The sequence below is a fragment of the Rutilus rutilus genome (genome assembly GCF_951802725.1).
Source record: "Rutilus rutilus genome assembly, chromosome: 15".
NCBI classification, from domain to species: domain Eukaryota; kingdom Metazoa; phylum Chordata; class Actinopteri; order Cypriniformes; family Leuciscidae; genus Rutilus; species Rutilus rutilus.
Genome location: NC_140220.1, coordinates 20,957,573 through 20,983,957, shown reverse-complemented (window position 1 = coordinate 20,983,957; position 26,385 = coordinate 20,957,573). Strand labels below are relative to the sequence as shown.

Below are 26,385 nucleotides of genomic sequence, written 5' to 3'. Positions count from 1 at the left end.
CTATGTTATGAAGAAAAAAGCATATTAATTATACTGAAAAGAAATGTGCATTACTTTAACCCTTAAATGCATGAACATTTTGCCAACATTTTGTCTTTAGCAACCCATATCTAACACGGATGGATTTCTACCTGTCGGGATAATATAAAACTCTCCTGATATTAGAGTAACAATTACAGAAGAATAAAATACAGTATATTTTGTTACCTTTTGGAGCTTGGAAGGGTTTAGTTTGAGCAGATGTTTAATATCATCATCACTGTCCTCGTCAGAGCTCATTTCCCAGTGCATTCAGCATCCGGCTCATATTCGCAATCTCAAACATATTCTCAAACCTATCATTTTCAACATCTTCAAAATCAATAGTCATCACATCCACCATCAAGTGACAGTGACACTAATATTTGTTTGCGTTCAGTACTTGATCTGCAGTAAATCAATGAGTCATTTCAAGTTTTGCTGATGATCCTTCCTATTCTTTTGTTTTCTGCCTGTGGTAACAGTGAAACTTCACTTCATCATTGTGTATTAAACATCGCCACTTTGTGGAATAAAGGTGAATTGCACTTATTCAGTCATCAAAGATTCAATTATTGTGCAGAAAAAAAAAATACTTACACTGTTACACACCTCAGGTCATTAGCGACCTTATACAATTTTTTTTTAACAAAAAAATGAATGGGAAAACAGGTTGTTATATATATCTATATTGTTTGTTTTTTTTTTATTATTATTGTTTTTAATTAATTGATAACTGAATACTTTGAAGGTTGATGTCTAACTTTAAAAAATGAATGAGGATGAGAGTAGTGAATGACGTCCCGGGTCAGTAAAGACCCGAGGTATACTTTAAGAGTTAAAAATTACGTTAATAATAATGTGTACATTTATAAAGTAATGTGTTACTTTACTCATTACATCAAAAAAAGTAATCTGATTACATAATGCATGTTAGGCTACTTATAATGTGTTATCTCCAAAACATTATAGCACGTCAGACCAAAAGTGTTTACACTTTTCAGCGCTCAAACTACATGATTTACTTATGCATGGGCTCACCATAGATTTAGCTGGGATAGAAGAAACTATTTCAACATCCAAAAAATTACCATTAAATCAAATCACTTTATTGTCACAACACCATGAACACTTAGTGTGCAGGTGGTGAAACTATTTGGTGCAATCCCCATAGCATGGATGACACAATAGACAGTGTTGATGAACTTTAATGAACACGTTGATGGAGAGTAAAAAGGTGTTCATTTAATCACAGATGTTCTCATTGCTGGATGCTTTATTATACACGCATGTGACCTGAGCTGCATTAAAGTTCTGCATTCTTGGTGAATTCATATTTCTTTAAGATTATTACTGTGTTCTGGGTCACTTGCAGTCATAATGAAAACAATTGGGGTTCAAATTTATGTAGGAAAAAAAAAATGTGAAGAAAATGTTAAAGCATTAGGGAAGGAGAGAAAAAAAAATCAAGGTATTACTTTTTCCCCCTTCCCCCTCACCCTTTTTTTTGGAAGGAGGATAAGGCTTCTTTATGAGAGGTTTGGAGAGAATCTCTTTTTCGTGAGGTCAGGCTGTCAGCACATGCGCTGTAAGTCATTGGGCTGGAATGTACTCGCTGTACTCCCACAGCACTCCACACATTGCGATGTTTGTACAGGGCTGCTCCTGTACTCTCTTTCAGAAGACACACTGGATGCACACACACTGCAAACTGACAGTCCTCAATAAATTTCCTTCCACATATGCTGGAGTGTGAGATACAGGTCACTACATTGTCATCCCTTCCGGATATCTATTCCGAAGCGTGCATGCCCTGCATATATACATACACATATCAAATATGTACATATTTATCAGTAGCCACAAAGGAGGGAGAGAGTTTGGGCCATCCTCTTCACCCTGTCCTGACAACGCTAATGATGTTCAGGACAGCAGAGGATGGTGTCTGACTCTCTGCCAGGCCTTGGTTGCATGTGTGCTTGTTCCTTTTTTTTGGGGGGGGGGGGGGGGGGGGGGTTGTTGTTGTTGGCAGGAATAATTGTGCAACCTGGTTTTTGAGGATGCACACAGGCTCTGACTATAGTAACTCATTACACTTTAAAGCAGGCTGGATGACAGCATGAATCAGTCAGCATCTTCCATGCATACTGTAAGCGGGGAGCAAAAATACAAAGGAGGAGCGAAGTGAAAGAGAAAGGAGAGAGGAAATGAAGTCTGAGTGCCAAGAAATAATGTGCATCGGAAGAATTTAGCCTCGGGCATGGCGGGCTGAGCCCGTGTCGGTATCATTAGCGTATTTATAATTCAAATGTATGCCTTTAATAATTCACGCGCGCTGCTTTTCAAAAGAGGGGCGCGCGAGATTGTGTACAGACTGATGAAAGGAAGGAAGTTTCCCCATCTCTCCTGAAAAGTAAACAAACGACCTCATCATGCAATGCTCTCTCATCCTTTGCCTTGGAACATTTAAGTGCATATTTGCAATTATTTGGAAATCTTCAAGTGCTTTTTAAGTACGCGCAATGTTTATTTTGCTTTTTATGTGAGTGATATTTATTTATTATATTGTGATCGTGTTTTAAATGTTCTTGTTGATGCATCACGCACTTGGGCGTATTTGCGTTTGTGATATTCATCACCAATATAACATGTTGCTTTTTTTGGTTATGTTTGGTTTTCCATCGTCAATGAGGCTTTGGTGAGAGAATTCAAATATGAACTCGTTCTCCTCTTGTTGTCTTTGCAAGGTAGGTTTCAAAGACAGATGCACCACTAGGTGGTGATATAAGGTAAAATGATTTTGAAATTGATTGTTGCGCTGGAAAGCACAGCACACGTGAAACTGGAGCCCGTTCAGCGGCAGGTTTGCAGGACTTTCGCTGGATCTGAAGAACTAGAAGGAACGCATCGTGCGGCTCAGGCACACATCCTGACGGGTCAAGCAAAGGTCAATACTTTAGCAATTAGAGTGGATTATCATCATATCAACACGGGCGAAGAACATTGACCTTTAAAGGTAGTTTAATAACAGTGACAATTTCATACCAAATTTAGGATTTTTGTTTAAGTGAAGATAACATATTCAAAGTAAAATATTATAATTCAAATAAATAATTGTTATTATTATAGTTGTATAACAGCCTAGTTATTTTGTTCAATTGTCAATATATTTGAAATCACTTAAAATGATATTACAGATGACGCTAAGCATGCCGTTAATCTAAAATAACATAAAATAATGTATTACTATGATGTCGCATTGCAGAAGTCCATATGATAATTTGTATGTTACTCTCGGCGTGTGTTTGTAGAAATGCCGCATCTAAATATGACGGTATATTTTCAATATAATTCACTGAAGATCCTCGCAGCATCGCTTTCACAAGAATTTGAAATTAATGTCTTTAGGCCAGAATTCATTCTTAAAATGATTGAATAAAACGGGGAACAATTAACAGAAATATAACAAATATAATATAACAAATGCAACAGCAATATAACAAATGAAATAAAAATTAAATTGGCTAAAATATTATGAAAAATAATGCTGTTTAGAATTTGGCAAAAAGTAACATTTATTGTTTATCACTGTGTTGCTCGATAGAATTTTATATTTAAATAAAAATAAATATCGTTTCAAAAATAATTTTGCCATTTTCTTAGTATATAGGCTTATTTTAAACTATAAATAAGAACTAGTTTATTATTATTATATTTTTAGAAAAAGCATAAAAAATAAAAATGTAAATTGTCGACTGCAACGTGAATTAAATTGTTCTCTACATCAAATTAGTTTGTGTTTTCTTCCCATCCGATCTCGTTTACTGTATGATTATGATGGAATTGCAGAGAGACAGTCGTGCATAATTCCCTCAGTGTCGTTTATGCGCAAAAGCGCTTGGAATAGAAGAATGATGTAACTGCACGGGTTTTTATAGCTCCACGTTTAAAATATATTTCTAGTTCCATACATTAACCATAGTTTCTTACAAAAAATAATGAAAACAACGTCAACATATAACATTAAACTGAACGCAAAAAAGAACTTCAGACAGTTCTTTAACTACCATTGGAGAACAAGACAGCTTGATCTATTTACTGTACTTACAAAAGGACAGGCATAAAAAAGAACAAATAAAAAAAAAACCTAAACGCAACTTTATAATATAAATGTAGCCTAATAACTTCATATATGACGAATACATATTGAACAACGAAGCAGTCCAAATGTATAGTCTGTGGTAAATATATTTTCAAAGGCTCAAATGCTGTGATGCTCAGCAATTTGTCGAAACAAGGTCCATTCCCAGTGCGACTCAGTGCACTGATCTGATTTTAGCACTTTTAAAAATAAAGACACTCCACCCCTAGTAACAAAACGCAGAGGATGGTGGTGCGTCATCCGCCCGCGTATCCAATGTGAACACTCGCTGGCTACTCGTGGTCATTGCGCTCTTCTTTCTCTTGCTTTATGTAGAGGTGTTGAGCTGGTAACACCCACCACGCTTCCCAGGCTCAGTCATCAGGGGTTCAGTCTCTTCAAGAGGAACCTGCTCCAGTCACCAACACAATCCCAGTCGAGGCAAAGCGTGGGTCGCAAAGAGGGACCATGAGATCCGGATAGTTTTTCCTTGCAGTGTTTGCGATGCCAGACACGAACATCCCAGAATTTGGAAAGATTCCTCTGACTTCAGGAAGTCTTTGAAGGGTAAAGTGCATTAGATTGTCAGACGGTTGAAGTGGAAGCAAATATTTTTAGCCTATACTGTATCGTTTTTTATTTGTTAAGTTTACATTCATCAAATTGCAAAGTGAATTTATTTAGCAATACGGTCGAATTAAGCACCAAAAGCGTCTGAAAAAGGAGCGATCAAAAACTCTTCACAGGACATGCTCTATCATCTCAACGGATTACCAACAGCTCAGTCCTCTTAAACCGGATGCACAAAAGGAATTAAATCACTCAAATTGCTTCCTCGTTGGATAAGATCACAATTTGCACTTAACATCAACAGAAGCGTCATATGCTGATGGCTCAACGGGTACGTTCTCTTACAAATCCACCGCGTAAAACAACTTAGCCTAAGTCATAAAGTTTGCTTTTAATATTTGCATCAATATTAGGTAAACACATTTGTTATTTGAGTTGCCTATGATACGGTTTCTATCTGATGCAGTACGAAGACCTTGCCCACTATGGCGGCATGGATGGAGTTGGGGTTCCGACGTCGATGTACGGGGACCCGCACGCGCCTCGGCCCCTGCCGCAGGTTCACCATTTGAGTCACGGGCCACCGCCACATGCCAACCAACATTACGGGGCCCACGCACCGCACAGCATCATGCCCAGCAGCATGGGCTCGGCTGTCAACGACGCACTTAAAAGAGACAAGGACCAAATTTATGGGTACTTTATTATATAATTTCTTGCATGGCATATCTGCTAGTTAACACAATCTTTTTAGGCTATACCCGCGTTTGGCAGTGAAATTTATTTCAGTCAGTAAATTACTTTGCACATACGATTTTAAAGTCTGCATATCGACATTTTCAAATAGTGTGCTGCATAATTACATTTTAAATTAAAGCTGTTTGTTTGTCATTATAAAAAATTATAGAACGCTTTTATACACTATCTGATTTAGGCTACTGACTTCGAGTGCCATTATGTGGCCGTCAAAGCAATGCAAGTAAAAACTCCAAAGCCGTATTACTGTCATCAGCACGATTGCTCAGTTATTGATATAGTGTTTTGATCTAAGCATGTAAATGTTTATTGAATCTTGAAGGCACCCGTTATTCCCGCTGCTGGCGCTGGTGTTTGAGAAGTGCGAGCTGGCCACATGCACACCGAGAGAGCCCGGAGTCGCTGGAGGAGATGTGTGCTCGTCCGATTCATTTAACGAGGACATCGCTGTGTTTGCCAAACAGGTAACTTTTAGATTGAAAAATACACATCTTTTTAAGGACTTAACGATTTCGGTAGTTCTAACTAAATGACAGTTTTGGGGAAATTGGAAATCACATGATTTAGTTTTATTTGATATATATATATATATATATATATATATATATATATATATATATATATATATATATATATATATACATATATATTGTTTTGTAGTTCTAACAAACTTGTGAATTTTTTGTATACAGATTCGGGCAGAGAAGCCGTTATTTTCTTCTAATCCAGAGCTGGACAATTTGGTAAGTGTAAGATGCCGTTTCGCACAGCTTTTGTTTCAGGTATTCGCTTCAGAGCGTTATATGCGAGGATTCTTTGAGGGAAAGAAAGGGAGCTTTAGTGATTTATGAGGCCGCGTGTTATCAGAGGGCGTGGGGGTCTTTGCCCTGGGCTCCCTCAAAGCATCGTCTCTGGAGGAACCTATTTACACTCCTGCTATTGTCATAACATTACAAAGCCAACACTATATCAGACGTGCGAAGTTTTTGATGTGAGTGTGATTTCTCGCGCGATTAGAATAACTAGAATAGAATATACATTTATAGAATATAAATGTTTTTTTTTTTTTTTTTTTTTGAATAACCAATGTTTATTATTGTTATTAGCCTATTATATTACTATTATTGTTATTTTTTAAAGTTGTTATTTTGGTTTAAATATTTAATGCATTATTTTACTCTTTACTTAGATGATTCAATCAATACAAGTATTACGATTCCATCTTTTAGAACTCGAAAAGGTATGTCAATTATTTTATTTTTTTATTATTATAATATTATATTGTTGTAGTGATAAACAAATTGAATTTTTTTTTTTTTTTTTTTTTTTTTTTTTTTTCAGGTGCACGAGCTTTGCGACAACTTTTGTCATCGGTATATTAGCTGTTTGAAGGGCAAAATGCCCATTGACCTGGTAATTGATGAACGGGATGGTTGCAAGTCCGACTTCGACGACCTCTCAGGATCCTCGACGAATCTCGCAGATCACGTGAGTTTTTAATTGGCTTTCTATGACATCATAAAACAGGGCAATTAGACAGCAGAGCTGTTTGTATGTTTACAGTACAGGCTATTAGTTTCCAACAAAGGAAAGACTGAAAGTGCTATTTATTGTGTATCGTGTGAACTGGTGAAGAGAGTTAAAATTCTGTTTTCTGATTATAATTTTTTTACCAAAAAAAAAAAAACCAAAAAACATTTGTAGTGCCTCCACCATGCATTTCCCATATCTTTTTTTCTTCCTCCTTTATTCATCTCCACAATGCATTTTAGTCATACACACAGAGAGAGTAAGAGAGTTAATTACAGTTATATATGCTAATTTATTTAAACAACATTATCTAAATCCATTTCTCTTGGCTCTAATATGAATCATTATGACATTGCCCCAGGATATATCTTATTTTCGAAGAGGTAGGATGATGATGATGAAGATCATGTTGATGAAGCCCGTCATGTTGGGTGCAGGTGTTGTTGAGGGTCAGGGTTTTCCCCCCACTGTCCACCCCTCCGTTAGCCCTAATGATCAACGTTACATTTGCACGTGAATGCGCTATTGTCTTTGAACTGATTGGATTGTTATTGTCAAGCAGGAGGGGAGTCTTTTTTCACTCAGAGACCAACAGTGTGTTCTTTACAGTTGTGCTTCCTATTATCAACGCACCACCCCCTGTCACAGGAACAAAACCACAGAATTAAGAAGAAACGGGACATTCTGCCTAGCTCTGTTCCTTGTCAAAATGGGAAGCAGAGGTTATAGTCATATTAAACACAGAGAAAAACACGGCGTTATAGCCTGTTATAGTTTTGTCTTTTATCACATGCTTCTATTTTCCATTGTGTAAAACGGTTGATGACTTTTCCCATCCACACGACTCCTGTAAATAGATCCGTGGATGGTGAGGTCTAACCGTCATACCTTCACTTGGTCAGCTGAAATTCATTTGACGAATATGTACCTTTGCACGGTTGACGATAACTGTAATCTTTTATTGATGCTCCTGTAATGTCTTATCGATTTACAAGTGTGCAGCGTGACACAAAACAATTTGAATTACGTGATGAAAGGAGACAGTGGCCTTCTGAAACGTTATTAACTGCACACACACACACACACACACACATAAACACACAAACCCACAGACTGCTTTTGTACGTCCTAATGAGAAAACAGTGAAGGGTCTTATTCACACAGCTTTATTGTTGTAGGAGCTTATTCTGGCCTTTTCTTAGAGCTCTTTAGCTGATCACCATCAGGCAAACAGCTGACGCTAAGGGCCTGAAGAGGAACGGCTGCTGTTTGCCTTCATGTTGAGCCCGTATAAGTGCTTTGTACCCTGTTTTGGATAAAAAGGGGACGCTGTTGGTTTTCTTCTGAGCATTTACGGTCAGACATCAGGAGAAGCAGTTACTCCATTCGTGGCTCCATAGGACTTGCATTTGTGTTTGTTTTGGATCATGCGTTTCTGTTATCTTTAATTTGGTCGGACTAACTTTTCAGCACAGACATGGTAACTAGGCGCTTAAAAATCGCTGTTTAAAAAATATCATGTATATGTTGCTAGTGTTTGTAATGTGGCCTTCTTTTTTCACCCTTCGATATCTGGATGTTCCTGAACCTCAGAATCCAGCGTCCTGGAGAGACATGGACGACGCTCACTCTACTCCCTCAGTCGGCACCCCAGGACCCTCCAGCGGGGGACATGCCTCTCAGAGCGGAGACAACAGCAGTGAACTAGGTAGGAAAAACTGTCAGTTTTACTATTACGTCATGATGTGCTTTGTTATAAAGACTCGTCTTAATTCATATTCCAAGCTTCGAGTAGTATTTTCACTGAGGTTGGATTTTAATTTGTTTTTACATCATACACTCAAAAATGCAACCTAAAAGTGGTAACATCTAACAGTCAAAAAATAGTATTAAACATTGCTGTATCAGCGTAATTTATACCAACAAAACTCAATTTTAATTGGTTGAAATAGCTCTTTTAGTAGGTTACCACCTTTTTTCCAGTGTATATTGTACTTTGATTACAACATCTATGGTACTTTGCTGAATTGAAATTCATAATTTGTCCATGCGCGTGGCTGTAAACGGCATTTACTAATCAAAGTCATGTGTCATTGTTCGTGTCATCATTGCGATGGTTCACTGAGCTGGTTTTACGATTTAACTGTGGACACAGTAGGTGCTTAATGTTCTTGAAAGGTTAAGGGTCTAATTTAATTTACCAGATCTTCCATTTGCATGTCACTCTTTTTTTCTTAATTTATATTGCGATCTGCCACTTCATATTTATAGTCCCTTTTATTTTATTTTATTTTATTTATTGTTTGTGTGTGTAATTGCTTCAGTGAAAATAGCCTTCAGGGTTTCTCACCTCCTTTTAACCATCAGACATCAATGGCCTGACCATTATGCAGAACAATAGCAGGATGTTATACAAGACAAGAGAAACCAGAATCAAAAGCCAGTAGCCAGATTGTTATTCTCTGACAATTCGGCCTTAGTGTGACAATATAAAAGCTCTAAAATTTTTAAATGTTTGGCATAGCAGCAATGCCAGTAGTCTTTCTGCAGTGCAACTCTGTATAAAAGAGAGAAAAGCATTGGGTGGCGGCATTTTTCCACACACAGGGCTTTTTTTTAAACAACAGTGGGGGGACATCCAAGACCCACGGCCTTTTGACCCCAAAGAGCATGCATTGAAGAAGGGGAAGAGGAATGACCCCTGCCGGCCTGAAGGACAGAGCACTTCAAATACTAGTCACAATGGAGGGGTGATATCTGGGGTGATCAGAGGCTGAGGTTGGTTTAGAATCAGGGACATCTACCTGCTGCTCCACTAGGAGCCACTTTGGATCAGTGTTCCTCCCTTTATCATTCAAGAGATCGGTAAAGCAAACACCTTTTTCCATTACAAGTGAATGGGGGGTCTTACGTCAGTCACCCAACTCCAGTCCAAAGGATTACTGGGAGTCTTCAAAGCACCTGTCTCTTGTAGGGGGTTCTCTTTGTTTGTTGCACATCTGTAGAAGTTGCTCGTGTTGGGGTAACCTTCAAGTAAGGTCCGAAGAAGTGCTCCTCGGTCCACAGTCCGAGTGGTTTTTAAGAACCGCTGACTCACCTCAGTGAGTTCGGGATGGTAGTGAGGGGGTTTTCCACAGCTATCCTAAACATGTGCCTTGTCGGTGGGAATGCAGAGCCTAGGAATGTCCATCACAAAGGCCGAAAGGGAACAAAGGGAAGCTGCAGGACATTCCAGGCCAGTTGTTACCTCTAAGGTTGCTGAAAGACACAGGCTGAGACAGGATGTTTACATCTATATCTGAACCCTCAATGGAGGTGAAATCCCAGCATGAAGTGTAGTGGACCAACAACAAGTGTCAAGAGCCGATGCCTCCGCGTTTTTGTAGTTGTCAATACCACCCAACTGTGGTCCAATCCCATGTTCCTCCAGATCATATCATGGCCACGGGGGACAAGAGGATAAGAGCATCTAATCAATATGCTTTAAGCGAAACGATTAGCGAGAACAAAATCATCTGCGTCCGTCCAGTAATTATCCAGTCTGTTGCGTCCAGTAGTCAGAATTATGGCCCCTTCGGAGAAGTATAGTTCGTGATAGATTGAGGTCATGGCGAGCTCATTAAGCAAGCAAACTGGATTTATTCTGTGATGCGTGCGGGGTGGCAGTCATCAGACCCGGCTAGTTTGCGCCGGGCACCCTTTGTCTTCGGGACATTCATCTATCTCCAGTTCATCTAATTATCAGCATCAGAACAACGCAGAGCGTTTTTAGCTTTTGGACCTTGTCATCTCTCGGACGCTGAAGGTACCGTGATGTGACACGGCCGCCGTGAGGGTCGGCTTGAAGGATGTGGGAAAACCGGTTAAAAAAATTCTACTTAGACTTGACGTGTTTTATATGCATATGCTCATCATATCTAGCTTCAGAAGTTTTGCTTTATATGTACAAGTGAAAGTGTGTGTGTGTGTGTGGGGGGGTGGCTGTAGATTGAAGCTAGAAGCCTCTTCTCCATGTCTTAGGGTGCTGTTTTTCTCTAAACAGCCCGAGGGCTTACTCCAGCCTTCCTCCAGGCTGCTCCGGCCCCCCTCTGCGCTGCGCGTGCAGACTCCGGGGCCGGGGAGTGAGGTAGGGCTCAGGGAGCTGCAGCCTTTAAAGAGAGTGCAGTCGCACAGGCTGCATGGGCCAAGTTGCCAGGGAACAGTCAGAAGCGATTAGCGTCGGGTTGGATCAGCCCTCCGGCCTTCGTTTTCTGGAACAGGAGGAGAGAGGCTCGAGGAGAAGGGGGGGGGGAGAGAGTGTTTGAGGCTTCCTTAGATGTAAGGATCTTACCCAGCTCTCTTTATCTATTGGTTTCCCCTTTTCTTTTCTTTTCTTTATATCTTATTCTATTTTTACATATTATTTCCTAAAATATACTTTTTATACTTTCAGAATCTGTTTTTTCTTTCTTTTCTTTTTTCTTTTTCTGTATTCTTCTTTTCAATCTTTCTAGCACCTGAACATGTTTTGTAACACTGAAAATGTCACTTTTTCAGTATTTATTTTTTTATCTTATTCTATTTTTACTTTTAGCCTTTTTCTTCCTTAAAGTCATCTGTTTTTTGATACTTTCAGAATAAGTTACTTTTTTATTCATTATCAGGGTTTTTTTTCTAGCACATTTTTGACATTTAAAAATCTCACCTATTTTTCAGTGCTGTGAAAAGTATAATTTTCTTTTCCCCTCTTTTCTCACTTTTTTTCTTTTCTTTCATACCCTTTAAGAACATATTACTGTACTTTCTAATACTTTTTCTTCATATTTACATTGAAACCCTTAACTCTCGGTGCCGGTTAAGACTGTGGTCAACATGCAAACTCCTGAAAGCATAATGAGAAGGAACAGCAGTGTGTGTTGTGCAGACAGACAGTGTGAGACCACTGCCCTGCCCTTGACTTGAATTTTGATTACAGCATCAGTCAGCCTGAAGTCCATCCACCACCCCCCTTCTTATATTCAAATGTCATTATTCATTATCTGAAATATTAATGGATGAATATGGCGCATACAGTCGCCTTTGATTGATGCATCCACAAAAACAAGGAGACACAGCAGGGCCAATCTTAAGAAAAGTAGGGTTCCTGTCCCGCCTCCGGGGAGGAGTCCCTCAGATACATTATTCACACACCCTCCGGGCAGGCTTTCAAGGCATCTCTACCCTCAGGGCAAGAAAAATAAGCATGACTGTTAAAAGTAAATCATCTTGCCTGATGCACAGTTAATGGAAGAGGGAAAGAGGGATGGAAAGAAAGAGAGAAAGGAGGGTGGGGAGGAGGACAAGACGGAAACCTTAGTTTAAAAGCGGCCTCCTGCCTGGGCTCTGATCTTAAACTAGATTGGATGGTAATGGAATGAAAGCAAGCTTGATGTTATCAGAGAGCTCACAGTTCAAAAAGCATTGTTTTCTTGAGCATCACTTGAGCTTACAATATATGCCTCATTCACGTCATTCTGGAATAAGAATTACTGTAATTACCAGCTTCCGACTGGTAAAAAAAGCATATCATCAAACTGTATCATCAAACTGTATTATCAAATGTATCATCAAACTCTCAATTACAAGTTGGAAACTTGTAGGATTTTTATGAATGCTCCAAATTCTCTCATTTGACGTCATGTAAAACAAATAAAAAATAGCAGCAATCTCAGCTGAGTTATCATTTCAGCACATATTTCTCTTTGATTTGCCATTATTATAGCCAGTTTTCAAAAGCTCTTTGTTCTGAAACATTTTGCAAGAGTAAATAGGTGAGGTATTTTATGTAAAAAATGTAAATAATGAAACATTATTTATGCAATTAAATGTTTAATATTTACTAGTTGTGAATATATATATATATATATATATATTACGCAGCTTTGCGGAATTTGATTTTGATTGGTCAATTGCACGATCCAGCGGTATTTTATTCCCTGATAACAACTGGTAAAAACTGATAACACAGGCTCATCCGGGTAACCAAAGTCTTGCTTGGAAAGTGTTTTCTTTCTGTAAGTTTTATGCTTGGTGAGCTAATAAAATATTAAAACTCATATCAATATTTTGTGTACAATTATTTAATTATGTCATCCGGGTATCTCAGACTTGCTGTCTTGTTTCATACAAACGCAGCTGCTACCATTTTGCAATGATTGTTCTGTACACTGTAATGGATTATAATATACAAACAGGTTCGATTTGAAAACAGTTTCATGTCAAATCAATATCTCTTATCCCCATAATTATTTATGTGGCGAAATGGCATGTAATAAGTGACAATACTGTACCGTATGCCTTAAATGTCCGTCTAGTTTGAACTTGCCGCTTGCTAGCAACTCCTTTCTCCATGGAAGCTTTGCGTTTAAAGACTAAATAAAATATTTCAACTCAAGCCAATATTTTGTGTCTAATTATTTACTTATGTGGCATGAAGCCATATAACAAGCGGGATAATGTACATCCCTATACACACACATTCACAGAAATGTAGTTCAAGGTGCTAAGAACGCTGTGGTCAAAGTTCACTTCCCAGAGAATGCATGAACTTCAGTAAAAAAAAAAAAAAACTTCAATAGCTGAAGTGTGTGTACGTAAATTAGCGGTTTAGCATCGTATGTATGTACTTTCCCTGCACGGTAAACCAATTACCAACATAAATTCTGAAGTCGAATACGGTTTTCTCAACAACCACTAACAGGCGTTGCTTTATTTATGTTTTTCCCGAGTTTTCCGACTTTATTTTGAGTGCTAATGCAGATCAGATATTCTCTTTGCAGTGCCAAGTCTCCATTCCACATTCAAGCATGGAGCCTGGACATTCATTACCCCTTGTCAAAGACAGAACTCACATTGAATTAATAGCACTGGGGTTGGTGCAGAGCTTTCCTCGAGATCCCTGACATTGAGACAGCGAGAGGGAGCGGGAGAAATCTCGCTCTGTTGATTAGCGTTCCCTCTCACTGCATGGATACTTCTGCTCGCCGCGGTCCTTGTGTTACTGTTGCTAATCAAAACAAGCCCCCCTGCGTGACTCTTTCACATCGCGTTTGTGAGTGGCACTGGTGATCGGTCTGAATAAACAACTGAAGGTGATGTTTTATCTCATTAAAATGACTTTCTTCTTTTGCTTTTTCTCTCTCGCCCTGCTTTCACGCTGTTGTTTATCAGGAGATGGCTTGGATAACAGCTTGGCATCTCCGGGAACTGGGGACGAGGACGACCAGGACAAGAAACGGCAGAAGAAGAGAGGGATCTTTCCTAAAGTGGCGACCAACATCATGCGGGCGTGGCTCTTCCAGCATCTTACGGTAACACTTGCTCAGATCTCCTTGTCGGAAATCGGAAGTCTGCGTCATTTTAAAAATGGGCCAAATTGTTTGACGTGTCTCTTGGCGAATTAGTTTAATCCCACTGTTTTCAGCTCAGCGGCCTGCATCCAAACTGCATTAAAACTAGCAGGGTGTGTTATTATCTGTCTCTCGGCCCTCCCATCCATTTTGCTTGTCAAAACCGAGGGTCGTATTCGCCTTGGGGTGAGTACGTTCCAGCAAAACTTGCTGGTTTAGGGCTGATTTGTGGCATTCTTAACCCTCTTGAATCACTGCACATTTTCACCGGTCCACCTCCTTAAATTCCCACAATTCTCCTGCGTCTTCCTGTTTTCCATTCTCTTTCAGAATTCCTGCACTTTCTAAGAGCTACACAGGTCTCGTACACATAGTAATCCTTTCCCTTTTACCCACCTTTAGAGTTTAGAGATAAAAAGGAGAGCCTAATTGAATTATCCTCTCTCTGTTCCCAGCTCCTTTTCAGAGCAATTTGTGAAGCAAAAGTGTTTCCCATTGCAGGATGTGTCCTCTGACAAAAAAAAAGTGTTAGAGGGGACTTTGGCCTCTGAATGGCCTCCATTGCAACACCCAGGCGATCATGCATTCATTTGGGGTCGGGGCTGAATGAAAGCTGCTGGATTACGTTTTGTCGGGTTCTACTTTGAGCCAGTGTGCGGCGTTTGAGGTGGGGGGGCTCTTACATATGGTCTAAGCCTCCATCTTTTGTGACCTATTCAGAGGTCCACGATAAAGACCCCCTGTGCTGACAATCTTAAAGAAAGGTGGAACATTAAGATTCAGTGGAACATTACAGTTATAACTGTTAGTTTCACTGGAACGAGATAGAGAGATCTCCTTTGGCATGCAAATGGGGACGAGGAGGGGGCTTCTTAGTAGACATAAGTGCAATTCATGCAAATATGAGCGATTCGATGAAAGCGAGCTTGTCAGCTAGCTTCGTCATTTGAACAAGTAGGTTCCTCACTGAACTTTAGCGAACAATCCCTGCGCAACCTGCCGAGAGCTTTTTGATAAGAGTTTAAAGATGGATCCCAGAGCCCAGCTTGCATTCGGCCGTCACTGGCTTGTGTAGAAAGGGGGCAGGGCTTACAGTCATTCATCACCACAATGACAGCTAGCAAGCCAGGAGGTGAGCAGGGAAATCTCCGTCAGTGTGTGAGAGAGAGAGAGAGCGAGACATGGAACAGGACTCATCCCTCACCGGTGACCACGGGAGGTGAGGCCATGACAGTGCCAAAATTGGTGCACACCCACGACCCAGGACTGTCTATACATTCACCCCTGCCTGCCATCTGCTGCCCTCCCTCTGCACTCACAGCGAGAGCAAGAAGATCAGGGGCCAGGGGCCACCGCGGGGCCACCAAGGGCCAAGCCCTATTCAACCCTAAACAAAACTCTCCATTGTCTCTCTTTCACACCCACTCGATCATTTGTCAAGTAATGTCAAATAATGTCAAACAAAACCACGAGCGCTCAGCCAATAAGACGCAGGGAAATTCTCCAACTCAGGGCTGCATATGGGAAGTCTATCATACATAATGATGTAATTTCCTGAAAGAGTCATATGGGATCCACGTTTTTTGCCCGGAGTCTCACATTTGGTGCTTGAAGTCATTAGTCATTTAAACAGATTGGTTTTTAAGAAAAAGTAAGGCCATTTTGATTTGCTTTTTTAATGGAGACTACAAGGAGAAATACACAACTATAAAAAATTAAGACATTTACATGTTCCATTCATTATTGCTTTATGGATCATCGGACAGCAATGTTATTAACTGCAGAGGTTTCTTACACATTAATCTAATTTTTTTTTTTTTTTTTTTTGTCTTGCAGCACCCCTACCCATCTGAAGAGCAGAAGAAGCAGCTAGCACAGGACACAGGCCTCACCATCTTACAAGTGAATAACTGGTGAGCAACCTTTGACCTTTGACTTTTGACTTGCCAGATTGACCTCTCAGCACTTAGAAGTCAGGGTTGGGGATCTCTGTAACATTTCCATTTCAAGTCCGGTGATCCTGATTTCTCACACTATTATTAGGATGGTGTTCAAAGACCCTATGAGACAATTAAAAGTAAGAATAGGAGCGATGATGGGGTTTGCCAAGGTCTCCGAGGGGCTTTTAGAAAAGTTGTCAAATGTTATGTTAGGATTCCGGAATGCTGTTCGGTCACCAGAGTTCCCCTGAATGTTTTTTTTTCAGGAACCATCTTGCTTATAATAGATGTTATTGGATTACACAAATGTGATACTCATTCTCAGTTTGAGAATGTGAAAAGGAAGTCTATGTATGAGATTAGTATGTAATGATAGATTGCCAATAGGCACCAAAAAAAAAATATATATATATATATATATATATATTAAGTTTTAAGCTAAGTTTTTTCATTACATATTTGTTTTTTAGTCTGTATGCATTTAAACTGTATAACTTTGATACTTCAATTTATTTATTTTAATTTACCACATATGCTCTCATAATACATGTATATAAAAAAAAAAACTTCAAAATTAAGTTTTAAATTGAGACGTTTTCCTCTTCCATGATAAAAAATATGTATTATTAAAATACTAAAATTAAAATATTCAAATTCTTTATGTATTTAAACCATATAATGTAGCTAATTCAATTCTATTTGATTTCAATTAGACTCTACTTTAATTTACCATACATACTTTAACAAAATTTCAACAAAAGCCTTTTTTTTTATTAATAGTCATAAAGCAGACAAGTTTTTGTATAATAAAAAGCTGATGAATAGTATTATCATTCCTATATATATATATATATATATATATAGAGAGAGAGAGAGAGAGAGAGAGAGAGAGAGAGAGAGAGAGAGAGAGAGAGAGAGAGAGAGAGAAAATTGACATTTAAGATTTGTACCATACACTAACATGTGTTTACCACGACCAAATAAGGTGTTCACAAACATTTGGCTAAGACTCATTGTCTATGAGTAATTCCTTCCCCCATTGCATGTCAGGGGCATTTCCTACCTCTCTGTTACGGGCTGCTGAAGCATATTAGTGTCTGAAAAGCAGTTAGGCTAATCATACCCTCAGGCTGCCAGGCCAATGCTATATCAATTGAATATTTATTGAGCAATGACCCCTTTACTTGATTCACTAATATATTGCAGCAAGAAGCGCAATTAAAGCAAGTCTTAAAAACAGAGATTAACTTTAGAGTGCTGAGGAAAGGAAAAACAGACCACAAATCAAATAAATCTATTTGTTTTTATTGTCCTCAACCATAAAATTCACCATTAAACGGAATGTTTCTCAAAACGTAATTTGTAAAAGGTGTTAAAATATCTTTATTAAGAAAACCTCAGCTTGTTTACATTATAAATTAGAGAATTTCTTTGGTCTGGCGCTTAAACAGTGCATTAGTTTTTTTTTTTTTTTTTTTTTTTTTTTTTGTGGACTCCTGACAGGTCCATTAACCCAAAGGCCCAGGAGAAATCGCACTGCATTAAGGAATATTTTGCAGTAAATCATAGCAAAAGGCTCACAGTAGTAAAAGTCCTGAGTGTTTAAATAAGAGTAAAATATACTGTGTGCGGTTAGTAATATAAATAGATTTAGTAAATGTCTTCTCTTTGACAGGTTTATCAATGCTCGGAGAAGAATCGTGCAGCCCATGATTGATCAGTCTAACAGAGCAGGTAAAGTGCAGGTTTATTTTCTACAATCTTTACTGTCACCATATAAGCAGTGTGTGCATACATCACATATATGTACTGTGTCTTTGTGTGTTTAGTAAGTCAAGGATCCGCTTACAGCCCCGATGGTCAGCCAATGGGTGGCTTTGTGTTAGACGGCCAACAACACATGGGTCTTCGGCCTGGCGGTAAGAAGCGCTTTGATAATTATTGCGCATAACTCACGTTTAGTGCTGTTATAAAAAAAATCTTCCTGCACATTTGCATGTGTTTTTATTGTTTTCTTAATTTTGTTTCTCTGTCTCACAGGTCCCATGGGAGGTATGGGTATGAACATGGGTATGGATGGACAGTGGCACTACATGTAAACGCCTCCCCTGCTTCCCAAATCATAAACGTAAGGAAACGCTTTGGTACTTAGAACATCCCCTCTCTTTCTCCTTTCACTCGGCGTGCGAAATCTGATTATGGTGGCAATTCTCTCTCCAACGACAACGACGCCCCCCCCCCCCCCCACGCGCACGCACTCGCGCACCTTCCTTCTCCGGCTCCATATTCGCTGCCTGTCTCTGACAGTCCACAAATCAAGACGTATCGCTCGCCGCGGGCGGCCTGGCATGGAGAATTTTATTTAATACCCACACTGTGCTGCCCAATGAGCCCCTCCATAATGACACTTACCTTGATTAATAGAGCTCTTTATATGTAAATAGGCACCGCATCCAGTTCTGCAATCGTGCCAACACAGCCCTTTCCTCTCAAATAACAACCTCATCCTCCGCTAATGAAGGGAGAGGAGAGGGGAGGCGAGCGGAGGTTAACACCCCCCACCGAAACCACAGACACATAGAGATATCACGAGCTCCGGCTCGCAGGAGCCAGATACACGCAGACTAAATAATTTCCAGACTATTTAATCCTACCTTTTTTTGATTGAATTATCATCGAGTCGTTACTGTAATTGCGTCATTTAGAGGAATGTTTCCCCGTCCTTAATTCGCTCTGGTTAAACACCATATGCTGGCGGATCGTTGGGATCATTATGAAGATCTGTTTTCCTGCATAAAGCGGATAGAGACACTTTTATGATCGTAGAGGCAGGTGTATGTTTATTTAAAAGAATTTTCAGAGTTGGGTGCAAGTTAAGTTTAATTGAGAGCATTTGTGGTGTAATGTTAATTACCACAAACAAATATTTTGATTTCTTTAAAAAAAAAAAAAAAAGAAGAGGAAAGAATTAAATTTAAGTGAATTTGCCCTGAAATCTGAAGTTTATAATTTTATAGAAACACTTATATTCATTTGTTCTGTTATAACTTGTGTATTATTTGAGGTGTAAAGCTGATTAAATACACTGTAAAAAATGATATGATCAATAAGTCAACATATGTTTTTCCATCACTTTAACTCATCAAAGTAATTTAACCAGTTTCAATTTATTTTTTTAAGTTGATTTAACTAGGCAGGATATAAAAAAATGAGTTGGTAACACTTTGCAATGTTCTCATTTGTTTTGTTAACAAAATTGTTACAGTATTTATTAATGTTAGTTAATAAAAATCCATACACTATTTTTAAGTACAATTAACTTGGATGTTTGTCATTTCAACTTAAATTACATTAAACTGACTTAAAAATGAGTTGAATCTTGTACAACATAAAAACAAGTTGAAAATTGCTTAACTTGTTTTGATGAGTTAAAGCAACGTAAAAACGTGTTGTCATAACATATTGATCATATCATTTTTTACAGTGCAGCTGTTCATTGTTTGTTCATGTTAGTTCACTCATTAACTAATGTTAACAAATACAACATTTGATTTTAATAATTAAAATAAAAATTAACATTAACTGAGATTAGTAAAAGCTGTCATCATAAAATCATCAAAATCATTGTTCATTCTTATTTCATGTTAACTAATGAAACCTTATTGTATGTTATTGTGTTAATGAGTTGAAATGACTTGTACAGCCAGTTCGATTATAACATTTGTTTTTAATTTGAATTAGGGAGAAATGTTTTACAGTGAGTCGGTTTCGTGGTCATTTGGGGTTTTTAGACATTGCATTGTAAAATTGGATATAACTTTACTTACTTTTTTAACACTAAATTCATGTTAACTTGCATATTGTTTGCATTTTGTGGCTACTGAATCGTATAATGAAAACGTACTTTGAAGTTTATTCTTTCACTTCCATTATATGAGATCCAGATTTTGCTTATTTTTTAGACTAAACATTTTTTTCTGGTAATCAACATGTGCCCCGAATATTTCTGCAATGTATTTTTTTTGTTTCACAGTGTGAATGTGGGTGAATAAATCTCTCAATATTGTTTTTCCCCCTCTATGTTCTAGGTTTTGATGGTGGCCTCAGGAATAGTCCCAGTGCTGGCCAGAGGCATGAGGAGTCACGTCATCACATTCGTCCTCACCTGATCCTCTTTTCACGAGAACCTCCCAAATCTCCCACAGACCCTCTCATCATCTGGCCATCAGATCTCCAGCCAAAGGACCTTCCAAAGGATCACCACCTTAACAAAAACAGACTTGAAGCATTTGTGCCAAAAGAGAGACTTCTGAAAAGACAATTGGGAGATCTTTTCTTTTTAAATTATTTATTTATTCTTGTTATACCGTCAAGAAGCACGGGGACCACACCATTTTGTGCACTTTTGCTCAACCGTAGAGTGGCCGCCCCAGACGTGAATATCCCATACCTCCTCACGCACAAGTGCACACGTTCATATTAAATGTGGAATATAGTAAAAGATGCTAAAAGCCCTCAAGAACTGAAATGTGAGTGTATGATGAGTTTTTGTTTGTTTTTTTCTTTTGGGAAATGTTCAATGTTTGGGTTTGTGTCATTGACAATAGATTTAGACCTTTGCTTCCTCAAAGTTTGGGGGAAATGAAATCACTCGAAAGGATCACACATCTGACACAAATTCCAGTATCTGAAACCACAAAGTCTTCCCCACATGAAGTGTTTTGGAAAGCATCACTGAGGAAATGAGTTGTGCGTTTATTTGTTGAATTGGTGAGCAACAGTGCTCTGGTAAGGCTAAGAATGCCTGGAGGAGTTTTTAAACCACTAGAGATGTTCCATTGTACATAATTATGTAAATGTTATTTGTAAAACACATCAATGTGAAATAGGCATTCAGTCGAGATCCTTTAAAATTGGACATGGGACATTGTTGTACATTTTGGGTCCGTTCTCGCTCTTGCTTTTCTCTATGGAAAAAGTCGATTATATGTTTGTTGATGTACTGCTAAGTTTGATCGATCCTGTCGCTCTGTCCATTTTTTTTTCTTTTTTTTTTTTTCTTTTAGGAGTCTTTTAAAGCAGTACAGTATTTCTACACAGTCAAAAGTCGAATTCTTGTAATAAATGCTTCATTTTCAAAATGTTACCTAAATCTCTTGCTTTGAATGTTGTCGTGTTATTTTATGCTTTGGATCGATTGACGCGACTTGCAGTTAACATTTATTTAGGCTATAAATAGGCATATTTAGACATAGGCCTACCTATGTTTATTTATTTATTTATTTAATTTATTTTGTAAAATGCAACTGTGCTGCAATTTATTTAAGTACTCATTAAAAGAAAGAAAAAAAGAAAGTAGACGCGAACGAAACTGGCCGTTACAAAAATCGGTAACTATTTTTCAGTGTCCTTGTTACACATGTAGTAACTTAACTATAAATAATGCATAATTGCATGCAACAAACCCCATTCCTAACCCTTTAGTAAGTATGTAGTTCATTATTATTACTCAGTACTTAAATGTATAATTTCACTGTAACACGGACACCTTGAATTAAAGCGTAAACCAAAAATTTTAAACTTGGAGATATCACGTATATATCTGTAACAACTATATCAGAGATGAATACAAACTAATACAAAAAAAATAAATACAACTGCATTAATGTCTACTGAAAGGGGCATCAGAAAGTGTAAAATGATTATTTGATAACCGTATAGTTTCCCTAAAATCATCTAAGTGTGTGCAGAGGTCTTTTGTAAAATGTTTGAGGCAATCTGTGAAGAAATAAATCACATTAATTCAATATTTCCAAAGCAGGCGACTGGACGGCGTGTAATTTTTCAGAAACACAAACCCCGCGCGCTTCTTCAATCTCCAGCATCTTTTAAACGCAATTTCGCGGTGACATTTTCAAATGGCTTTTCTCATGCTGTTTGATATCTTAGCTAAGACTGCTCCTACAGACGTTTCTTTTGCTTATTTCGACCTCCAGTTTGTGTTACTCTAGCCTGCAGTACTGGTGAGAAAATGCTGTGGTTTGGTGGTCATTTATCAATGTCAGCTGCGTAACGATCTCACTGCAGTATTGATGAGGAGAATTGCGCGGCTGGAGGAGAAGCCACAGGCACAACAATACCTGCAATAACCCTTGCGTTTCATCCCATTCCTTGCGATAATGGAATTATTTTAATAAGACCTTCCAATCCGTTTTGTTTCTCGTTCCTTTCATTTATTTTATTTTTACTACTTTTGTATTTGATTTCGACTTCTGAACATATCAACAAAAGCTATAGCCAAGCTATGTTTGAAAATAAAAGCCTAGTTTTACTGCACAATTCGTTCAAGACCACATAAAAAAAAACATATATATATTTCGAATCGGAAATGTTGTGCGAATCGGTATTATAAAATGAGTTTAACCTCATAAAACGTTAACTTTCTGTTAAACAACGTTATGTGTGTGTGTGTGTGTGTGTGTGTGTATATATATATATATATATATATATATATATATGGGAAATGGGGAAATAATAATAAATAAATATCATAAAAATATCATAAGATCATAACATCCAACATTGTCGGGCAAAACATTCTTTAGTGTTAAGTTGTGCGTTTCTGTAACATAAAACCACAAAATCTACAAAATAAAAACAAGTTTAAAGCTGCATTATTATCTCGAGCACAGCCAGTGTTGATACAGATAACTCAAATGCTGAGTGTGTGTATGTTGGTCAGAGATAAATTCGTTGTGAAAGCTGCCGGAAACAAGAGCACAGCTTAATGAAATATGGGTCATCCTTCCCACACTGAGCAACATCACGTAAAAAGAAAGATACAACATGAAATAGAGCAAACACAATCCACAGCATGCTAATAATATTTATTTACAGCGTAAAAGGAGACGCCTATGGCAGGCCGTTTTGACTTGTATTCATTACCAGGATATGAATTCTTGATATCAACTAATTCATTTTCACTAGTTAAAATGCTAATTCTTGATATCAGGAATTAGATTTCTACTAGTAACAATGGCGATTTTTGACATCAGGAATTAGCCTACATTTCCACTAGTAAAAATTGTAATCTTTGATATCAACAATGACATCACCACTTGCAGAAATACAAATTCTTGATATCCAAAATTTAATTTCAACTACACTGCAAAAATTCTATGATAAATAGGTTATGACAACATGTGTTTTTACATTGCTTTAACTCATCAAAATAAGTTAAGCAATCTTAAACTTTTTTTATACAAGTTATAAAAGATTCAACTCATTGTTTTTAAGTCAGTTTAATGTAATTTAAGTTGAAATTACTTAAACATCTAAGTTGATTGTTCTTAAAAATTTAAGGCAGCAACATTTAATTTTTTGTTCTTGTTGTTTTTTTTTTTGTTTTTGTTTTTTTACAGTGTAGTAAAAACTATAATTCTTGATGTCTGTAATTGTATTTTCACTAGTTAAATGTCACCATAGGCCGCCATTCAATTTTAATTGTCGATATCAAGAATTGATTTCTGACTAATTGAAATTCTAATTTCACATATCAGAAATTCAGTTCTTACTAGTAAAAATCATACTGTTTGATATCAATAATTACGTGTTTTAATTTCCACATAATTTCCTTCATTTAATTTAATAATCTCCTGGAATGAATAAAAGTCAAAACGGCTTGCCATAGACGCCGTTCCATTATAAATGTATAATAGTGTGTGAGAAAACTCTGTTGTGAAACAGCATAAAAAGTTACAATCATAGGCCTAATTGATAAATAATAAAATAAATTAAGATATTTAAATATATATATATAAATAAATAAATAAAAAACGCTGGCACACAGATTCGTGTGGATTCGACTCGGTTTTCTCTCTGGCTAGCTTCCCACTGATTTGGATCCATGTCTTGCTGTAAAAACTAAAGTAAATCTTATGACTGAAACAAAAGCGATAGCCTCTTACAGTGTCCTCATGACATACATGAATCACAACTGGTGCAACTAGGTGCAATAACTTCTTAAACCATGAAATCAATCTATTACAGAATTATTGCAATTATGATTTTATGAATCAGCCTGTCATGGCAGTAGCAATTCTGTACAGCCCTCCTCATTTCGACAATACAGCTTAGACCTCACTTAGCCAAGGACCCGTCCAGACCAACTGTATCCAACTTGTCAAACACAATTTCTATTGTGTATATCTCCTCTCTCTGGATTTCTAGAGTGGTCGTGTTGAGAACCTGGTCCACGTGAGGAGATGTTTATCCCCTGGTTACAGAACAGTCAGAGGGATTGGTGTTTAAATTTGAGGCCAAAGGAAATTAGGTGGGGAGGCCTCTCTTCAGCTTTATTTACAGCGGCGCGTGTGCCAAGAGGTCAGGGGTCAAAGTTGAGAACGGGGCCAGCGGGAGAGCTATCTTGCTTCTAACACTGATTGTTCCACATGCCTGGAGTTCTGTGCATTCTCTCTCTTTCAAGTCCTGGGAAGCTGATCGACGTTAAACCGCTCCCTATATGATGAGCAAAACCAGGTCTTCTTACGTTCAAGAAGAAAAACAGACTAAGCTTTTTGCGGACTGAAGGATGTGAGCTGGCGACAAATGGCTAAATAACACCATAGCGACATTAAAATGATGTCATTTATGATGTCTGCTGATCAGAAACCCCATTAAATTCATTGCACCAGGGCGAACAAGCCATAAAGTGAAGTGTCCCCCAGAAAAAAGGAAAAGAAAAAAAAAAAAGTCAGTTTGTGGATGGTATACGCTACAGAGGGTCCCCAGCTGTGGAGAGCTGAAGGATTTTCACTTTTATTAAGATCACAAGGAACTCAATTTGGACAGTCATGCTGGACAGTGGACCTCAACCATCGGCCAGATGCGGGGGAATTAAAGTGACACATGTCGGTCCAGGTTTTTTTCACCTGACAACTTTATCTCCACTTTTCCTTCTTGGATCTGACAGCCTCGCACACTGCAGCTAATGTCTGTTGTGCCTTTATTTCAGCCATTTTGATGTTTATTTTGAACTTTGTTTTGTTGTAGTGTAGATGATTTCGTTCAAAAACACACTATTAAAAAATGTGGGGCCAGTTATGTACAGTATTTATATATTGAAGGAAATTAATACTTTTATTTAGCAAGGATGTGACAGTAAAGACATAGATCATTTTGCAAATCATTTCTATTTCAAATAAATGTTGTTTTATTCATCAAATAATCCTGAATAAAATGGTTTTCACAGATATATTAAGCAACACAACAATAATACTTAATGTTTCTTGAGCAGCAAATCATCATTTTAGAATGATTTCTGAAGGATCATGTCATAATGCTGAAAATTCAGCTTTGATCACAGGAATACATAACATTTTAAAATATTTTAAATTGTAAGTATCTTTCACAGTATCCCTTTTTTTTTTTTTTACTGTATTTGTTTTTAGAAATCTTTCAAAAACATAAAAAAAAACATTGATATGGTAGTGAAGAGAAATCACACATCTATTTAAAGTTACAAAACGTCACTTTTGGCTCTCTAGCAGTTAATAAAACAAAGAGGTTATCCTTCTGTTCATAAAACATTCACTACTAGTCTTAAGAGATTTAACCAGTTTCTCAAGCTGACTAGCTGAAGACGTTACTGTAGCTTTACCCATTAATAGACACAATCCTTTTCAATACAGCGCTACAACAACCATAATGAAATGACCCTTCACAATAGATAATACTTTACAATGAACTCTGTTAGAGAGCTATATGGCAGTTTATCTGTTCAATAAAATACCTTCCTCATCTGTTGAGTAGCTTAATAAAAACGCAGTATCTCTGTTGCTTTTACAACATTTCAAATCCCTCAGTTCTCTCCATCTCCGAAAGCCAAGCCAATGTTGATTCTTGTTTTATTACGAGCTCTGTCGTGTTCTGGTTTGCCAGCAGACTCTCTTCTGTTCGCGTTTGTTTAAACGGGTGATTCCCCAAAGGTTGGAGATTTAGAGGCTCCATATCAACCTTTCTCACTCATTAACCAATGCCACTCTCGCACCATACACACGTCAAA

General features: G+C 37.8%; 1 protein-coding gene across 1 annotated transcript; it reads left to right on the top strand.

Annotated features, from left to right (window-relative positions):
• The first annotated feature begins 4,376 nt into the window (after positions 1-4,376).
• On the top strand, positions 4,377-21,470 carry meis2b (Meis homeobox 2b). The gene is made up of 13 exons (XM_084431677.1): positions 4,377-5,060; positions 5,196-5,425; positions 5,808-5,949; positions 6,178-6,228; positions 6,675-6,725; positions 6,827-6,973; positions 8,609-8,723; positions 14,204-14,343; positions 16,219-16,295; positions 17,998-18,056; positions 18,152-18,241; positions 18,363-18,450; positions 20,411-21,470. Exons 1-12 carry the CDS (start codon positions 5,043-5,045, stop codon positions 18,419-18,421), a joined length of 1,179 nt encoding a protein of 392 aa, XP_084287803.1. The 5' UTR covers positions 4,377-5,042; the 3' UTR covers positions 18,422-18,450; positions 20,411-21,470.
• The last annotated feature ends 4,915 nt before the right edge of the window (positions 21,471-26,385 follow it).